This window comes from Dendrobates tinctorius, unplaced genomic scaffold (genome assembly GCF_039654945.1).
Source record: "Dendrobates tinctorius isolate UK_male_01 unplaced genomic scaffold, ASM3965494v1 ptg000094l, whole genome shotgun sequence".
In the NCBI taxonomy this organism is placed as follows: domain Eukaryota; kingdom Metazoa; phylum Chordata; class Amphibia; order Anura; family Dendrobatidae; genus Dendrobates; species Dendrobates tinctorius.
In genome coordinates this window covers 14,564,387-14,583,959 of record NW_027361762.1, presented here as the reverse complement: position 1 = coordinate 14,583,959, position 19,573 = coordinate 14,564,387, and the positions used below count along the sequence as shown (strand labels likewise).

Here is a 19,573-nt window from a genome sequence, read left to right as displayed (position 1 = left end):
TGTTAAAGATAGAAAATGCTACTCTGCTAGTTGGAACAACCGCTCTGCTACAATCATCAGGGGTCTGGAACGGGTCCCGCCTTGGTGATTGATATACGCCACGGTGACCTGATTGTCGGAGAACACTCGCACGTGATGGCCCTGTAGATACACGAGGAGCTTTTTAGCCGCCTGTTCTACTGCTGTCAATTCTTTTAGGTTAGACGACATTCCTAACTGATGATGTTCCCATTGGTCCTGGACTAGCATTTCACCCATATGAGCCCCCCAACCGGAAGGGCTAGCATCCGTGGTGACTATGCGGGTTATGTTATACTCCCAGGGTACCCCTTTAGATAAATTATCCTTGTTTAGCCACCACTCTAGGGACTCCCTTGTGTTACGGGACAAGGTTAGCTGGCCCTCCAAGTAACCCCCAAGGACTTTTTGATGTAATAAAACCTCGCTCTGTAGTTTCCTTGCATGAAACTGGGCCCACTGGACTGCCGGGATACAGGCCGAGAGAGAGCCGAGAAGGGACATGGCTTTCCTGAGGGACATAGTGGGGTTATTGGAGGCGTTCAGGACCTGGTAGTGGAGGCGAACAAGCTTCTCCGGAGGCAGATGGCATTCCTGTTTCTCAGAATCTAGGATTAGGCCCAAGAATTGTTGGACTCTCATCGGTTGCAACCGAGATTTTTTGATGTTCAGCAACCATCCTAACCGCTCTAGGGCAGACATTGTCCTTTGTAGCTGTTCCAAACAATGATTCGCCGTTTTGCCTACGATAAGAAAATCGTCCAGGTAGGGGACCACCAGAATGTCTGACTCACGTAGATGGGCCATGACCTCCGCTATCACTTTAGTAAATACTCGGGGGGCGACTGCCACCCCAAAGGGAAGGGCCGCATATTGGAAATGTCGAACTGACCCATCTAACTGAACCGCCACTCTGAGAAAACGCTGATGAGCTGCATGGATGGGTATATGGTAGTAGGCGTCTTTTAAATCTAACACCACCATAGAGCAGTTTTGGAACAGCAATTTTATTGTGGATTTAATTGTTTCCATTTTAAACGGACGTATGACCAGAAACTTGTTGAGGGCCTTAAGGTTTATTATAGTCCTAAAGGAGCTGTCTGGCTTGCGGACCAGGAACAGAGGGGAGTAGAAACCCTTCCCCCATTCTCCCTCTGGAACCTCTGTTAGGACTTTCTTGCCGCACAGGTCATGAACCTCGGCCTCCAGGGCAGCTTGTTCTGAAGTAGAAGACCTGAGTGGGGTGATTTTAAATCGATCATGGGGGATCCTAGAGAATTCTAGTCGCAGTCCCACAGCTATTACCCCCAGTATCCAGATGCTATTAGAGATCAGCGACCAGGTTGGGTAGAAGGCAGCTAGTCTCCCTCCTACCGGGGCAACTAGTCATTGGGGCGGCTTTTTCGTGTCACGAGCTAGACCTTCCTGGCGCCCCCCTCCTCCAAACATGAATCCTGTACCTTTCCTTCTTTTCTCATCCCATCTGCCCTGATCTCTGGACGGCCTTCTAGGGAAATATCCTTTCCTGTTAAAGGGACGTCTATAAGAAGGATTCGGCAGACTGGGAAATTTCTTTTTGTCATCCCCAGCTTTTTCTAATAATTCGTCCAGGACGGGGCCGAATAGATACTCCCCTTCGTAAGGAATGGAACAGAGACGGGACCGGGCCTGAATATCTCCCGGCCAGCACTTTAACCAGAGCGCTCTCCGCGCTACATCAGATAGACCCGCGGCTCTAGCCGCCATCCTTGCAGAGTCTGCTGAAGCATCGGCTAAAAACGCAGCGGCATTCTGGATAATCGGCAGATTTTTTCGAATGGATGCTCTTGAGGTTTCGTCTTTTAGCTCGGAATCCAGTTGATCTAGCCAGACCATCATGGATCTGGCTGTACAGGTGGCAGCTATCGCTGGTCTTAGTGCGCCTGCTGACATTTCCCATGTTCCTTTTAGAAAAGAATCTGCTTTTTTATCTAGCGGATCTTTCAAGGAGGCCATATCGTCAAAGGGTATGGAGGATTTTTTGGACGCTTTGGCTACTGCTGCGTCTAGTTTCGGGGCCTTATCCCATCTGCTTACTACTGGGTCATCAAAGGGGTATCTTCGCTTGAAAGCTGGTGGCATGGTGCCCCTTTTTTCAGGTCTTTTCCATTCTCTGTCTATCAGGCTCTGGACTTTATCATTTAATGGAAAAGCCCTGCGTTTTCTGGGGTCTAGACCCCCGAACATTATGTCCTGTGCTGAGAGTTCCCGTTTTGTGTCCGCTACCCCCATGGTGGACCTTATTGCCTTCACTAGTCTGTCCATTTGATCTAAGGGGAAACAGAACCGGCTAGAGTCTTCATCCGAGGAAGACGAGGAGGAGGCCGAGGAGTCCCAGGAGTTATCGCCTTTCCTAGGGGTGACTGAGGTCTCCGAGCCTGAAACACTAGCCTCTCTACTTCTAGACGGTTCCCCTTGAGATAAGACTTTCATCTCCGACCTGATTATCTCCCTCAGGCTTGAATTGAAGTCAGGTGTCTCTTCCGCTACCTGCGTAAACGGGGGAGAGTATAAGGGTCTGACAATCTACCCCTGGACTCCCTGTCTCTATCAACCCCTACCGTCTGTCGTATGCATGGCTGACATAACTTTTTAGGGTGGCCATCTGGTAGGGGGCAACTACAGAGGGCACATTCCCTGTGCTTCTGTTTTCCCGTAGCTTTCTTCCCCTGCGAAAAGACATAAGGGAACACTGCATCAGGGTACATTCACGGAGATCTCTTACCCATGCAGTTGAAGCAGGTACCGGATCACGGAGGGAGGCAGGGGGATCCTTTAGTCTGGAGGAACTTCCGCGGCTTTGGTCGCTTGTTCGTCTGTTTCTTTTGCTGGCCACTCGTATATGGTTTTGTTGTGGCCTGTTTCTGCGGGCGTTCCTGCGCCTCGTCCTGCTGGTCTATGGGGGCTTCCGTCGTATCCATCGCTGGGCCCTTCGGAAGCACCCCAGCAGCGTCCCCACCTGCCTTATATGGCCTCTTGGTGTCCGGGTCAGCAGGGATCTGGCCATGGCACCACCCACCCGGGATTCTCCCGTGACCTCCTCCCCATGCTCCGGCCCCCCCCACCTTCCCGAAGCCGCCGCCCGCGACCCCCGGACAGGCGTGCACCCGCGGCGCGCATCGGAAGCCGGCCGGCACCCGACTTCCAGTTTCGGCGTTCCCCGCCCGGAATGCCTCCCAGCCCCGCGCGCGCCGCCATGACCGCCGACAAGGCGCCGACGTCGACCGGGAGGACCGGACCCGGGGGAGCGCACCAGGAGGGCCCGGGGCATACGTACCCGGTGCTGGCGCTCTGGAGGCGGTGTCCACCGGACCCTCTGCTCCACCTGCTCCGGTCCACTGCCGTGGTGACCTACCCGGCCCCACCGTGGCGCTTCCAGGGACCCCGCACTGACCGAGGTAGGAGACCCCCCCGCTACCTGGGTCGGTCAGCCGGCCTGGGAATCCATGACGACTCCATGACGGACGATCTGTAGGGAGTCCTGTCCTCTAGGAATAGGAAACCAACTGATGCGTGGGAGAAGTGCCACCCTTTTTGTATCTGTAGGTTTCCTGTTCCTAAAGGGCGGATCCCCTCTCTCAGGTGGTGCTGTCATGGACGACCGATAAAAAGTGATCAGACAATTACAGGTTCATGTCCATTAAGTACAATCAAAAGTAAAGTTTAAAAAAATATGAAATAAAAAAGTACATAAAAGTTCAAATCAACCTCCTTTTCCCCCGTAAAAATAAAAAAAACCACAAGTGGTATCGCTGCATTCATAAAAACAAGTCAGATCAAAATATAAAACTAATTAACCCGATCGAAAAACACAGTAAAACGTAAAAAATTCATGAACGCCAAAATAAGTTTTTTTGAGTGCCTGCAATACTTAACAAAATGCTGTAACAAGCTATCAAAATGTAAAATCTATCCCAAAATGGTATAATTAAAAATATCTTGCCCCCCACCCCCCCCCCCCAAATAAAAAAAAACATTCACACAGTTCCATTAACCAAAAAATGAAAATGTTGAGGGTTTTGGAAAATGGCACCTCAATGCAAACTTTTTTTTTTGAACTTGTGTAAGGAAGCATAAAAAAAAAAATTATAACTCTGGGAAGAAGGGGAGGAAAAAACATAAAAGGCTTACCAATATCAAGTGATTTTCCCTGCTTCGGATCAGCTTGCAACTTGTTGTAGTGAATAGTCACCTCGCCCTAAACAAGAGGACAATAGACCTTAGGTTATCCGAAAAACTCAATAGTGATTTCACTATAATTCACACTTAACGTAGATTCCATTCTAAAAGTGAATATAAAGCATGACCTTATTGGCAGAACAAAGGTTTGTCCTGAACTAAGGACTAGGAAAATGGACTTTTCGCTGGGCAACATGTAAGAAGGAACTGTATGTTCAACAAACGCTGCATAAATCTATAGTACAGTCGATTATAAGGACCTTTGTGACTTATCTTAAGGGTTATTTTACACTTGCCTTTTTTTTGCGGGCCGTTTTAGCAGCCCAAATAGATTTCTATGGGGCTGCAAAAAACGGCCTGCGAAAATTTATCGGAGCGCCGTGTGCCGTATGGTCGTGAGGGCCGTGAAAAAATATCGAGAATGCTCGATATTTTTCACGCCTCATGGACACGGCCGTGATAGATTTCAATAGTACCACGAAAACAACGGTAGCTAGTTTTTGCAGGACACCATATTATGATCCGAGAAGGTTTTTAGCAGCCCGTCCTTGCGGGAGACCATGAAAATCACAGCAATACGGCCCGCAAAAATCATGAGAAGTGTAAAAGAAGCCTAAATCAGAGAAATTGGCTTCCCTCCCCACTTATCAGCCACTTCTTCCCTCCCTCTGAACATGTCATGCACTGAAAAAAAAAGCAGCTCTTGTCCATCTTGCTCAGAGGAGACAGACTGCAGGTGTCATAAGACATAATCCATTATCCTTAATGGAAAAAAGAGGAAGGAGGAGGAAGAAAAGAGGAAGAAGGAGGAAGAGAAGTGAACAGAGGCAGAGCTCTGTAACAAGTGTTTTACGTGACATCAGAGCTTGATCAAGACAGCTCAGCTCTGCTGTGTAATGTCCTCCATGTTGCTGCAGCTTGTGACTGTGAGCTATGGGAATAGCAGGCATTCCCCTCTCTGCTCTGTGCTGTCTATAGGATAAGTCACAGCAGCTTGTCTCTTACCCCAGCTCCCAGTGGACTGCAAATTACAGACAGAGCATGGAAAGGGGAAAAGTGGAAGAGCATGCAGGACACACATCACAACGTGGACAGAAATGGTGTTACTCCTCATGTACTCACACAATGCATTATATTGATAGCAGATGACAGTGCCCTGAATGGTCACCTGAGAGGTGAACAAAAGCTAGCAAAGCAAATGGGGAGAACCCCATTGTGTAATCCTAGCTAACAGGCCATAAAACGTAACTTATTGGTGATCAATAAATGAACCAGGGTATTAATGGTAGCGTGTTTTTAAAGGATCTGTTTCTAATATGTCAATGCTGCATAAATCCTATAAGCTGCTGCTTCTGATTATCAAATGATTGCAGCCCGGGATACCAGTCATCATTTACATGCAAAGTATTACCTATAGATGTTGTCATGTGAATAACTCACCAATCCGGGTATCCACCATTGCTCAGGCACCAATGAATGGTACGTTCGTCATCCAAACGTCATAATGACGTGGAGTGATATGATAGGGTGATAGCGCCAGCAGTTTCCTGCATGAATGCTCCACCTATCCGATTCGCTAGTCATGCACCAATAGCGTATCTAGGTGCGCTCGCCACTTAACGTCACCGTGACATGGCATAATATAATTGGAGGACAAGCCGGCCCATAGCTTCACAGGAATATGCTACTAGTCAGAGTGTATGTCGTGACAGCGCACCAATCAGTGGCTAACACCAAAATATACTTGAGACAAAGAAAACAACCATATCAGGCAATCAGCACTCATTATATTATGTCACTCGAACCAAAAATACAGTGCCTACAGGTAGTATTCAACCCCCTGCAGATTTAGCAGGTTTGATAAGATGCAAATAAGTTAGAGCCTTCAAACTTCACACAAGAGCAGGATTTATTAACAGATGCATAAATCTTACAAACCAAAAAGTTATGTTGCTCAGTTAAATTTTAATAAATTTTAAACATAAAAGTGTGGGTCAATTATTATTCAACCCCTAGGTTTAATATTTTGTGGAATAACCCTTGTTTGCAATTACAGCTAATAATCATCTTTTATAAGACCTGATCAGGCCGGCACAGGTCTCTGGAGTTATCTTGGCCCACTCCTCCATGCAGATCTTCTCCAAGTTATCTAGGTTCTTTGGGTGTCTCATGTGGACTTTAATCTTGAGCTCCTTCCACAAGTTTTCAATTGGGTTAAGGTCAGGAGACTGACTAGGCCACTCCAACACCTTGATTTTTTCCCTCTTGAACCAGGCCTTGGTTTTCTTGGCTGTGTGCTTTGAGTCATTGTCTAGTTGGAAGATGAAATGACGACCCATCTTAAGATCCTTGATGGAGGAGCGGAGGTTCTTGGCCAAAATCTCCAGGTAGGCCGTGCTATCCATCTTCCCATGGATGCGGACCAGATGGCCAGGCCCCTTGGCTGAGAAACAGCCCCACAGCATGATGTTGCCACCACCATGCTTGACTGTAGGGATGGTATTCTTGGGGTCGTATGCAGTGCCATTCAGTCTCCAAACGTCACGTGTGTGGTTGGCATCAAAGATCTCGAACTTGGTCTCATCAGACCAGAGAACCTTGAACCAGTCTGTCTCAGAGTCCTCCAAGTGATCATGAGCAAACTGTAGACGAGCCTTGACATGACGCTTTGAAAGTAAAGGTACCTTACAGGCTCGTCTGGAACGGAGACCATTGCGGTGGAGTACGTTACTTATGGTATTGACTGAAACCAATGTCCCCACTGCCATGAGATCTTCCCGGAGCTCCTTCCTTGTTGTCCTTGGGTTAGCCTTGACTCTTCGGACAAGCCTGGCCTCGGCACGGGAGGAAACTTTCAAAGGCTGTCCAGGCCGTGGAAGGCTAACAGTAGTTCCATAAGCCTTCCACTTCCGGATGATGCTCCCAACAGTGGAGACAGGTAGGCCCAACTCCTTGGAAAGGGTTTTGTACCCCTTGCCAGCCTTGTGACCCTCCACGATCTTGTCTCTGATGGCCTTGGAATGCTCCTTTGTCTTTCCCATGTTGACCATGTATGAGTGCTGTTCACAAGTTTGGGGAGGGTCTTAAATAGTCAGAAAAGGCTGGAAAAAGAGATAATTAATCCAAACATGTGAAGCTCATTGTTCTTTGTGCCTGAAATACTTCTTAATACTTTAGGAGAACCAAACAGAATTCTGGTGGTTTGAGGGGTTGAATAATAAATGACCCTCTGAATAAACTTTTCACAATTTAAAAAAAAATTAAACAAAGAAATAACATTCTTTTTTGCTGCAGTGCATTTCACACTTCCAGGCTGATCTACAGTCCAAATGTCACAATGCCAAGTTAATTCCGAATGTGTAAACCTGCTAAATCTGCAGGGGGTTGAATACTACTTGTAGGCACTGTATATGGTGCATAATAAAAGTTGTAAATGTGGCGTATGACCATTTAATAATTGGCGATGGTAACCGCATCATAAAAAGATAAATTATTGTGATAATCATATCTATAATATAAAGCTCAATGTGGGTGTGTATGTATGTATGTATGTATGTATGTATGTGTGTATGTCCGGGATTGGCATCCGCACTGTCGCACCTACAGCCACAAAATTTGGCACAGTCACACGTCTGGACCCCGAGAGCGTCCTAGGCTATGATGTGAGGCGAAATTTTAACCCCGCACATTCCAATTCACCAAACAATTTTGCCCCTATCTACATAATGGGGAAAAAGTGTGTGCGTATCAAGCCCTGCCCCTCATTATGATGTCATAATGGCTGCCATGGCGACGCTAATGTCATAATAGGTTGCAATGGCGAAGATGCTGTCACAATGGTTACCATGGTGATGCTGATGTCATAATGGGTATATGAGCACGGGACTATGGGATGGAGGATATGTATGACGGGTATATGGGCACGGGACTATGGGATGGCGGATATGTATGATGGGTATACGGGCACGGGACTATGGGATGGAGGATATGTATGATGGGTATATGGGCATGGGACTATGAGATGAAGGATGTGTGATGGGTATGTGGGCACACGACTATGGGATGGTGAATATATATGATGGGTATATGGGCATGGGACTATGGGATGGAGAATATGTATGATGGGTATATGGGCACTCGACTATGGGATGGAGGACATGTATGATGGGCATAAAGGAAAACCCAAATGCATAAAGCTTGTGAATAAAAACGCCATGTGTGGATGAGAATTTCACAAAAAAAAAAAAAAAACAAAGAAAACCACTCCAACGAAACATTGTAGACAGGGGAAATTGGAGTTTAAATGGTTAAAAGAGTACACTTTATTTATACAAAGTTAACAAATGTAAAAATGCATATAAAAATACAATCTCTAAGTTTATACTATGGGTAGATCAATAATAATGGCATCAGTCAAATTGTATCATGCATGGTATTCATAAATTAAATAATGACCCCGAGAAATACTCCTGGTAACAATCCTGGCCTCCTCCATATATGGGTAAGAGTAAGTACAAAAGATCCAACCTGCGATTCACATGTATTTCATTTGCTTTCTCAGGAAAAGTAAGGCTGGGTTCACACGTAGCGGAACTCACGCGTAAATTACCGCGAGAGTTCCGGAATTCCATTCCGCTGGAAAATCGCATTTTAAATTCCCGCGATTTTCCAGCGGAAAAACTAGCATTTTGCAAGCGTAATTAGCTTGCAAAATGCAAGCGTTTTCCAAGCGACCTGTAGCATCGCTTGGAGAACTGATTGACAAGTTGGTCACACTCGTCAAACATAGTGTTTGACAAGTGTGACCAACTTTTTACTACTGAGGCCACCTATGCGACATCAGTAGTAAAAGATAAAATGTAAAAAATAATTTAAAAAAATAAAAAATGGTGTTATTCTTACCTTCCGACGTCACGCGCAGCCTTCCCACCTCTCTCCATGCTCCCGTTCCCAGTAATCCTTTGCGAAAATGCCTGCGATCACGTACGTTCTCGCGTGATCGCGACGTCTCGCGGCAATTCGTGATGACGTCGCGCGAATGACCGTGAGACTTCGCGATCCAGCGAGAACGGACGTCATCGCGGGCATTTTCGCAAAGGCTTACTGGGAACGGGAGCGTGGAGAGAGGCGGGAAGGCTGCGCAGGACATCGGAAGGTGAGAATAACAATATTTTTTTATTTTAAATTCTATTTTTTACAGGGATATGGTACCCAAAGCCCGGAGGACAGTCTCCTCTCCTCCGGACCGTGGGTACCATCCGCAATTGTTCTGCTTACTTTTCGCATGGTGTGCACAGCCACATGCGGAAAGTAAGCGGAACAATGCATTCCTATGGGTGCGGGATCGCCGCGATTCCGCAAAATTAATGAGCATGCTGCGGTATTTACCGTGAAGCGATTCCGCCGCGGTAAATACCGCAGCATTAGCACAGCATTGCGGAATCCCATAGGAATGCATGGGATGCTTATTGTTCGCGTTTTCGGGGCAAAATCGCGGAAACGCGAAAAAACGCCACGTGTGAACTCAGCCTTAATGGTGCAGACATCTGCCAGGATCTGTGAGTGATTAACGACCAACCCAATGGGAGCGAGGGAGGCGGTGCACACGCACTACGCCAAGTGCATCATGCCAACATCACCAGGCAATCAAGTTGGGACCGCAAATGCATGTCGTAATGATCTTTGTATAAATAAAGTTTATATTTTTAGCCATTTATACTCCAATTTCCCCTGTCTGCAATGTCTCTTTGAAGTTATTTTCTTTTTGTTTTCTTGTGAAATTTTCACTCACATATGGTGGTATTATTCACTAGCATTATTCACTTGGGCTTTCCCATGTTAACATTTTTCTGTGCTTTGCTTTTCACAGTTGATCCAAAACCTAAAATGGACTTTAGGGAACGTGATGACACACGGCTCTCACAGCTTAGTGATGTATTCAAAGACATCAGCATTTCCTTTATGGAGGGCAGTGGTAAAAAATTACAGTAAACAATTATTATGTTAATAATTCCGAAAAGAGGGAAGAATAGGAAGCGTTTAAGGAAACCAGGATGGATGAACACAGAACTTAAGCACATGCTAAAATGGAAGAAAAATGTTTATAAAATGGAAAGAGGGAGGCAAATCTAAAGAAGAATATCATGCTGTCTGCAGAACTTGCAGGGTGCGAATCAGATTACCTACAGCTGACAATGAATTGAGGCTTGCAAGAGACGTCAAAAGCAATAATAAAGGATTTTGGGGATATGTCAAAAGTAAAAGAAAAGTCAAAGATGCTATAGGATTTTTACAGGATGAAAATGATGAAATGGTAAGACAGGATGTTGAGAAGGCCGAACTTTTAAATTCCTATTTTGCATCGGTTTTCTCTCAGAAAGGAAATGTAACATCAACTATTCTTCACTGTCCTATTAAGGGAAATAGAAGAATTCAGGATATCTATAAACAGAAAGCTAGTGAGGAAACACTTAGCTAACCTAAATGAATTCAAGTCTCCAGGTCCAGATGAATTACACCCCAGAGTACTGAAGGAGATAGCAGAAGAAATTTTTGAACCCCTCTCCATAATTTTTGAAAATTCTCGGAGAACAGGAGAAGTCCCAGAAGACTGGACAAGAGCAAATGTTGTTCCTATATTCAAAAAGGGGAAGAAGGTGAACCCAGGCAACTATAGGCCGGTGAGTCTGACTTCTATACCAGGAAAGCTCTTTAAACAAATTATTAAAAAACATGTATGTCAATACCTGGATAAGAATGAAGTGATTAAACAGAGTCAGCATGGGTTTGTAACTAATAAGTCATGTAAGACTAACTTAATTTCCTTCTGTGACAGAATCACTGATTGGGTGGATCAGGGAAATGCTGTTGATATAGTATATCTTGACTTCAGCAAAGCATTTGACAAAGTATCTCACACAATCCTTATTGAAAAAATGACTAAGTATGGAATGGACAAGGCAACAGTTAGGTGGATTCATAACTGGCTTAGTGATCGGACCCAAAGTGTGGTCGTAAATGGCTGCACATCCAGTTGGAAGAGTGTCTCAAGTGGGGTACCACAGGGCTCTGTCCTGGGACGTGTATTGTTCAACATCTTTATCAATGATTTAGGTGAAGGAATTGAGGGTAAACTGATTAAATTTGCTGATGACACAAAGCTTGGAGGGATAGCTAATACTAGAGAAGAGAGATAGAGGATTCAAAGAGATATAAATAAACTGTAGCAGTGGGCAGCAACTAACAGAATGGTTTTTAACAGGGAATAATGCAAAGTACTACATCTGGGCACTAAAAATGAAAAAAGCATATACAGAATGGGAGGAATAGGGCTAAGCAACAGCACATGTGAAAAAGACTTGGGTATACTAATAGATCAGAGACTGAATATGAGTCAACCGTGTGATGCAGCAGCAAAAAAGGCAAATGCAATTCTAGGATGTATTAACAGAAGCATACAGTCTAGATCACGTGAAGTCATTATTGCCCTCTACTCCTCTTTGGTCAGACCTCATTTGGAATACTGTGTCCAGTTTTGGGCACCACAGTTTAAAAAAGACATCAACAAACTGGAGCAAGTTCAGAAAAGAGCGACCAGAATGGTGACCGGTCTGCAAACCCTGTCTTATGAGGAAAGGTTGCAGGATTTGGGAATGTTTAGCCTGCAAAAGAGAAGACTGAGAGGAGACTTAATAACTGTCTACAAATATCTCAAGGGCTGTCACATTGTAGAAGGATCAACTTTATTCTCATTTGCACAAGGAAAGACTAGAAGCAATGGGATGAAACGGAATGGGAGGAGAAACAGATTAGATATTAGAAATTTTTTTTTGACAGAGTGATCAATGAGTGGAACAGGCTGCCACGAGAGGTGGTGAGTTCTCCTTCAATAGAAGTCTTCAAACAGAGGCTGGACAGATATCTGTCTGGCATGATTTAGCGAATCCTGCTTTGAGCAGGGGGTTGGACCAGATGGCCCAGGAGGTCCCTTCCAACTCTACCATTCTAGGATTCTATAATTATTAATTTTAAAGACTTACTTAGAAAAAGGACCAGAATCTGGTGGGATAATGCGTTTTTGGAGAGGTATCTACAAAGAGGATTAATCCCTTGTGGCCTGAGAGTTCAGGTGTTCCCATCATTCCCAATTGAGGATCATATATTTAAAACTAGATGGGAAGAACTATCTAATGCAGTGGTCCCCAAGCTTCCTGACCTTGAGAGCCACATTCAGCTCTGAGAGAAGGTTGAGCCACATCCAGGTACTGACCCCTCACAGCAGTGGCAACCAAAGTCCCCATTATGGGTGCAATGATAATCAAAGCTTTTCCACAGAAATCATCCCAATGCAAAATTCCCACAATACCCCCATTCAGTTTTCTCCCAACACACTGTTACATCCAGCTTCAAGCATCTCTTCTTACAGGTAATATCATCTTGTCTTCAGCCTACCATACTCAAATTATCTATAAACCCCTAAGACCACTAAATGTGCATCCAGATCTGCTCTTCTGTGCAGGACTACTCACAAAATTCACCATTTTAAGATGTGGTCTTCACACCTGTTTCCTAGACCTGGAGCTAATGCTCCAAGCTGGCAGACAGCTGCAAGCCACAATTCATGGGACCACGAGCCACATGTGGCTCCCGAGCTACACAGGCTATCAGGGATCTAATGTATGCTCACATGGGTATATGAAGGATACTATTGTAGAGAAATAGCGCAATAGTGCATTATCCAGTGTAAGTATATCAATTTAAAAATAATACACTCACCAGATGGTGCTTGTAATAAGCATGGAGGAATCGCTGCTGCAGAAACCACAGATCCACGAGGGACCAACGTAGAAGATGCAGGATAGGAAAAAAAGTGGTCAGACAATCCGTGCTGCAAATCACTATGAACAATTGTGTTTTTTTCCTGAGGAAGGAGTTCTGTGAAACTTCGAAACGCGTTGAATAAAGACCACTGTAATAATAATTGTTCATAGTGATTGGCAGCGCAGATTGTCTGACCACTGTTTTTCCTATCCTGCATCTTCAAATGGGTATATGGAACTACTGAGGGATTTGACATAAAACTGCTTAAAGCTGAAAATGCCTGGGGATGTGTTGAAAAAAATTCAACAAAGAAATCGATCAGGAGCTCCTGAAATGGGTCACTGAAATACAGACAGTAGAGACCTGAACGATAAGCAATCTAGTAAGAGTTTACAAGTGAAGAAATAGCAACGACCGGTCACGTCCCTTTTTTTTAGATCTAGTTCCGAGTCCCATTCCAGATTGCCACAATTACTGTATGTTTTGGACTATAAGATGCACTTTTTTACTCCAAAAATGTGGAGGAAAATGGGGGAGGGGGTCTTATAGTCCGGATGTACCGGCTCTGGCTGTGGTGGGGAGCGGTTTTGGTGGAGCAGTAGGTCACAGATGCAGGAGGCGGCAAATGCGGCTAACTCCTGTGTCCACTGCTAAAGAGAAATGAATATTCACTGCATTCCACATCCATGGGCAAGGAGGGCAGTGAATAGTCATTTCTCTTTAATAGTTGTCACAATTGGGCTGGCGAGCAAGCTGGGACAAGGGGCACCTTTCATGGCCCTGACACTAGGGGGCACCCTGACTCGCCCTGTTCCCTGGGATACCTCAGATGGTAAGGATGCCGGGTCCTCCACCCTAGCCCTGTCTCCTAGCTTTAGCCCTGTGTCTGTCCCCTTTCCCCCCCTCCCGGGGAAGAGAGGTGCTACCATGTACCGAAGTACACCAACCCGACGACAGACAGGGGAACGAGACAAGGGTAAAAGAAAATTCCACTCACAAATAATACTCTCACAAGCAAAAGAGGTATACACCAGGGTGTGAAGGACGGGGGGAAGAAAACGAAGCAGGAATGGAGGAGGAATCTCCAAGCGTAAAACCAAGCAACCGTCGCACAAACTCCACCAGCACTCCAAACACCAGCTCCTCTCTCTCTCCAGATCCTTGTAGCAAATGCGATCTCAGACAATGATCTGGCCTGCAGACCTAGTTTTTATAGGAGAGAGGAGTGGTTAACCAAGCACAGCTGAAAGCAGGGATTTCCACATGGCCGATTAACCCCTGTCCTGCTGAAATAAAAGAAACACCCTTAATATGACGGATAAGTGCTTCACGCTGCGGTCTTCTGGCTCTGTTCTGTCGCGGTAACCCCGTGACAGTACCCCCCCCTTCTATGAGGGACCTCTGGAACCTCAGGGCCTGGTTTATCCGGATGTGCCACATGGAAGGCCCGAACCAGTCTGGCCACATGGACGTCAGAAGCTGTAACCCACACATCCTCTCAGGTCCATAACTCTCTCCAATGTACCAAGTATTGCAGTGACCGACGAACAAAACGAGAGTCCAAGATCTTAGCTATCTGGAACTCCAGATTACCATCGACAATGACTGGAGAAGGTGGCAGAGGTGAAGGTCCAGCCGATGTCACGTATTTCTTGAGAAGTGAACAGTGAAAAACATTATGAGTTTTAAAAGTCGGTGGCAGAGCAAGGCAGAATGCTACTGGACTGATGACGGCTAAGATTTTATAGGGACCAATAAACCTGGGGCCCAATTTCCAAGATGGAACCGTCAGCTTAATGTTCCTTGAGGACAACCACACTCAGTCACCAACACACAGGTCCGGACCACCATACGTCTCCGATCAGCCACACTCTTATACTTGGAACCCATCTTTCGCAAATTAGTCACCCCCTGCCATATGGTAGATATGGAAGAAAAAAAACGTTTCTCCTCTGGTAAACCAGAGGGGTGATTACAATTGAACGAACTAAACTGTGGATGGAACCCATATGCCCCGAAAAACGGGGACTTACTGGTTGATTCCTGACAGCGATTATTAACTGCAAATTCAGCCAACGGTAGGTAGGTCACCCAGTCCTCCTGATTCTCAGACACAAAACATCTTAGATATGTTTCCAAATTTTGATTAACCCGTTCAGTCTGCCCGTTGGACTGTGGGTGAAAAGCCGAAGAGAGTGACAAATGGATCCCAAGACGGCTGCGAAACGCCCTCCAGAATTCGGAGACAAACTGCACCCCCCGATCTAAGACAATATCGGTAGGAACCCCATGCAGTCTGATTATCTCCCTGATGAAGATTTGTGCCAGAGTCTTGGCAGTAGGCAAGGCTGGTAACGCAATAAAATGAGACATTTTACTGAACCTGTCCACCACCACCAAGATTACAGTGTTCCCTGCAGACACAGGTAAGTCAGAAATAAAATCAACTGACAAGCGAGTCCCAAGGTCTGTTGGGAATCGCCAATGGTTGGAGAGCCCCAGATGAACGCGTATGCGGTCTAAGAACGCGCACAGACATTGCAGGGGGCCACATACTCCCGAACATCCTTATGAGCACCTGGCCACCAAAAACGCCTAGTAAGTAGATCCGCGGTGGCCTTATTCCCCGGATGACCAGCCAGCACTGTACCATGGTGTTCACTGAGGACTCTCAGACGGAGATTGAGCGGCACAAACAGTTTACCCATAGGACAGGTAGCAGGGGTGTCCCCCTGAGCATCAGCAACCTCTCTTTCAAGATCGGAGCATATTGATGCCATCACTACCCCTTTTTGTAGCATAGGTACCAGTTTGCACTTATCGCCTCCCCCAGGAAAGCAACGGGACAAAGCATCTGCTTTAACATTTTTGCTCCCCGGCCTAAAAGTAACAAAAAAAGTTAAACCTGGTAAAGAATAACGCCCATCTTGCCTGACACGGTGTAAAACGTTTTGCCGACTCCAAGTAAACCAGATTCTTATGATCAGTGATCACCATCACAGGGTGAACCACTACCTCCAAAAAAATGACACCACTCCTCAAATGCCCATTTGATAGTCAAGAGTTCCCTATTCCCATTATCAGAGTTTCTCTCAGCTGGCGAAAGACCGCCGAAAGTTTTTTGAGAGACGTATGCGCATGGTTGCCATTTACCAGGAGACGCACCCTGCGACAATACAGCCCCCACTCTCACCTCCGATGCATCCACCTCTACGATGAAATGCTGAGTGACATCAGGCTGAATAAGAATCAGCGCAGAAGCAAAACACTCCTTCAGTGTGTCAAATGCATCCCTGGCAGGACTGGACCACTTGGAGAAGTCTGTCCCCTTTTTGGTCATATCAGTGAGTGGTTTGACTACTACCGAAAAGTTTCTTATGAATTTGCGGTAGTAGTTGGCAAAACCTAAAAACCTTTGTAAGGCCTTCAAGTCCTCAGGACGATACCATTCCAATACCGCCTGGACCTTCGCTGGATCCATGCGAAAACCGGTGGAGGATAATACATATCCAAGAAAAGGGATCTCCTCAACCGAGAACATACACTTCTCCGGTTTGACATACAACTTATTTTCACGTAGAATGTGTAGGACTTGCCTGACATGTTGCTGGTGTGATTCAAGGTCAGGTGAATAAACAAGGATATCATCCAGGTAAATAACCACAAACCTACCTATTAGGTGACTGAAGATGTCATAAGTGCTGAAATACGGCGGGCGCGCTCGTCAATCCAAAGGGCATCACTAGACACTCGTAGTGACCCTCCGGCGTATTGAATGCAGTCTTCCACTCATCCCCATCCTTAATGCGGATGAGGCTGTATAACCCACTGAGGTCCATTTTAGAGAACCAGTTTGCTCCCACAATTTGATTAAAGAAGTCGGGGATCAGAGGTAGCGGATACGGATCACGGATAGTGATAGCATTTAGTTCCCGGAAATCCAGGCAAGGACGTAACCCCCCCATCCTTCTTCTTGACAAAAAAGAACCCTACAGCAACGGGAAAAGAGTATGGTCTGATATGACCCTTAGCCAGGCTTTCCTTAATATAGTCCTTCATGGCCTGCCTCTCTGGACCTGAGATGTTATAAAGTCTGCTCTTGGGCAGCTTGGCACCAGGAACCAGATTAGTGGCACAGTCATATGGACGATGAGGAGGAAGCTCTTGGCTCCCCTACTCTGAAAACACATCCTCGAAGTCTGACAGGTAATGGGGCACGGACTGAGTATCCACCCTTGCCAACCGGATACCCAAGCAGTGTCCTTGACAGTATGTACTCCATTTTACCACTTCCCGTGTCTGCCAATCAATTACTGGATTGTGCTCGGCGAGCCAAGGAAGTCCCAGTACTACAGGTGAGGGCAGGCCCTCAAGCACGTAACAGCTTAACACCTCAATGTATGGCTCCCACCTGTGGTCGCAAGTCATGGACCACCTGCGTGAAATGCCCCTGCCTTAGAGGGCCAGAATCGATGGCTATAATGAGTATCGGTCTGGACAAGGTATGTGGGACAAGACCTTGGTCCCGGATGAACTTGGCGTCTATCAAATTAAACCCTGCCCGACACAAATTGACACGATGATTTGGTCGGACCATGCCCCAGTCTTACTATCCTTGACGGTTCCGGAACTCACATCGAATGAATGGACTTGGTCCTTACACCCCTTCTCAAAAATCCCTCGTCACGAGGCAATCAGGATGGCAATCACAGATTTTTTCAATATTCACAAAGATGACCCCACAGCTTTGTCATATCAGTGGGAGGCCTTAAAAGGAGTTATACGGGGAGTATTCATCCAACAGGGGCACGATTAAAGAGAGAAAAGGCTTCTGCCATTCCTAATTTGTTGACGCACATCCAAGCTTTGGAGTTGGAACACAAAAGGTCACAAAATCCTCAAGTCATGACTGACCTGTTGAAAGCTAGAACTGACTTAAGCTTATTGCTAGATACAGCAACAGCAAGACAGAGAGACCGCTTCCGCAGATACCTATACGAATACTCTGACAAGCCTGGTAGGGCCTTAGGACGATTTTTACACTCACAAATTCCTACTACCTATATACCTACCATTAACTCTGTGTTAGGTAAATCCCTCCACTCCCCCTTGGAGATTGCAGACTCATTTAGGGGTTATTATAACTCCCTTTACAACCTTAGAGGACCTTTGGCAGACATGGCTGTGTCTGACTTCCAGGAAAGAGTGGATAATTATGTAAATAGCACTCCGATTCCTCCTCTTCCATCTGAGGACGTAATGGCCCTTGAGACCCCGTTCTCGGAACAGGAGATACTGGATACAGTCAGGTCTCTGGCAAATGGCAAAAGCCCCGGTCCGGATGAATTCCCGGCTAACTTTTATAAGATATTTGAATCAAATTTAATTCCATTTATGACAAAACTCCTCAACTCTATCTCTGAGAATTGCCCTTTTGCCCACCAAACTTTAGCTGCCACGATTGTCGTTATTCCCAAGCCAGGAAAGGACCCCTTATTATGCGCTAATTATCGGCCTATCTTCCTAATTAATGTTGATGTAAAAGTATATGCCAAAGCAATTGCAAAAAGACTAAGCTCTCTACTCCCTGGCTCCATTCACACGGATCAGGCTGGTTTTGTACAACTCAGGGAGGCTAGAGATAATACAGTAAAAACATTGCTCCTTGCATCCTTGCATCTCATATTCATAAACATAAAATTCCAGCATGTCTATTGTCCATTGATATGGAAAAGGCGTTTGATCGTCTAGGATGGACCTTTATCAGATCTGCCTTGACACAGCTTGGTTTGGGACCTGACATGCTGGGTAGGATTCTGGCACTATATCAAGGCCCCACAGCCCGACAGAGTTAATGGTACTTTGTCATCCCCCTTACAAATAGCTGATGGCACACGTCAGGGGTGCCCTCTTTCTCCCTTACTTTATATTATTGCAATGGAGCATCTTGCAATCGCACTGAGGAATGCTCCTGATATCAAGGGCCTTCAGGTTGGTCGGAATCATGTTAAATTGTCTATCTATGCAGTTGACCTATTGATCTATATCACTAACCCGACCATTGCCTTCCCAGTGCTGATGAGAGAGTTCCAACGGTTTGGAGAAGTATCTAACTTTAAAGTTAATTATTCAAAGACAGAGGCCCTTAATATATCTCTCCCTGATGACCTGGTCCAGAGACTCCGGGCTTCATTCCCTTTTAAATGGAAAGAGAAAGCTATAAAATACTTGGGAGTTTGGATCCCCAGTAACGAAGTGGATCTTTTTTCCCTAAACTATGTCACACTTTTACACAAAACTCTATCGGATCTTAAAAAATACAATAGATCTCAGCTCTCATGGTTTGGTCGTATAAACGTCATCAAAATGGACATTCTCCCCCGCTTTATCTTTTTCAAATAGTCCCAATAGCAATTCCTGACTATTTCTTTAATCGGTTACAACATGCTATTAATAGTTTTGTCTGGAGAGCTCGTAGACCCCGAATTAGGCTCTCGGTTTTGACCAGACCCAAGAC

The 19,573-nt window shown here is 45.7% G+C and overlaps 1 protein-coding gene across 4 annotated transcripts in view; it reads right to left on the bottom strand.

Annotated features, from left to right (window-relative positions):
* The window catches only part of PICK1 (protein interacting with PRKCA 1), a 317,172-nt gene that overhangs the window by 133,623 nt on the left and 163,976 nt on the right, over window positions 1–19,573 (bottom strand). For all 4 annotated transcript variants that reach the window (XM_073586677.1, XM_073586678.1, XM_073586675.1 and 1 more), the window contains exon 5: window positions 4,189–4,255. In XM_073586677.1, coding sequence (XP_073442778.1) covers window positions 4,189–4,255 — 67 coding nt within the window. The remainder of the gene's footprint in view (window positions 1–4,188; window positions 4,256–19,573) is intronic.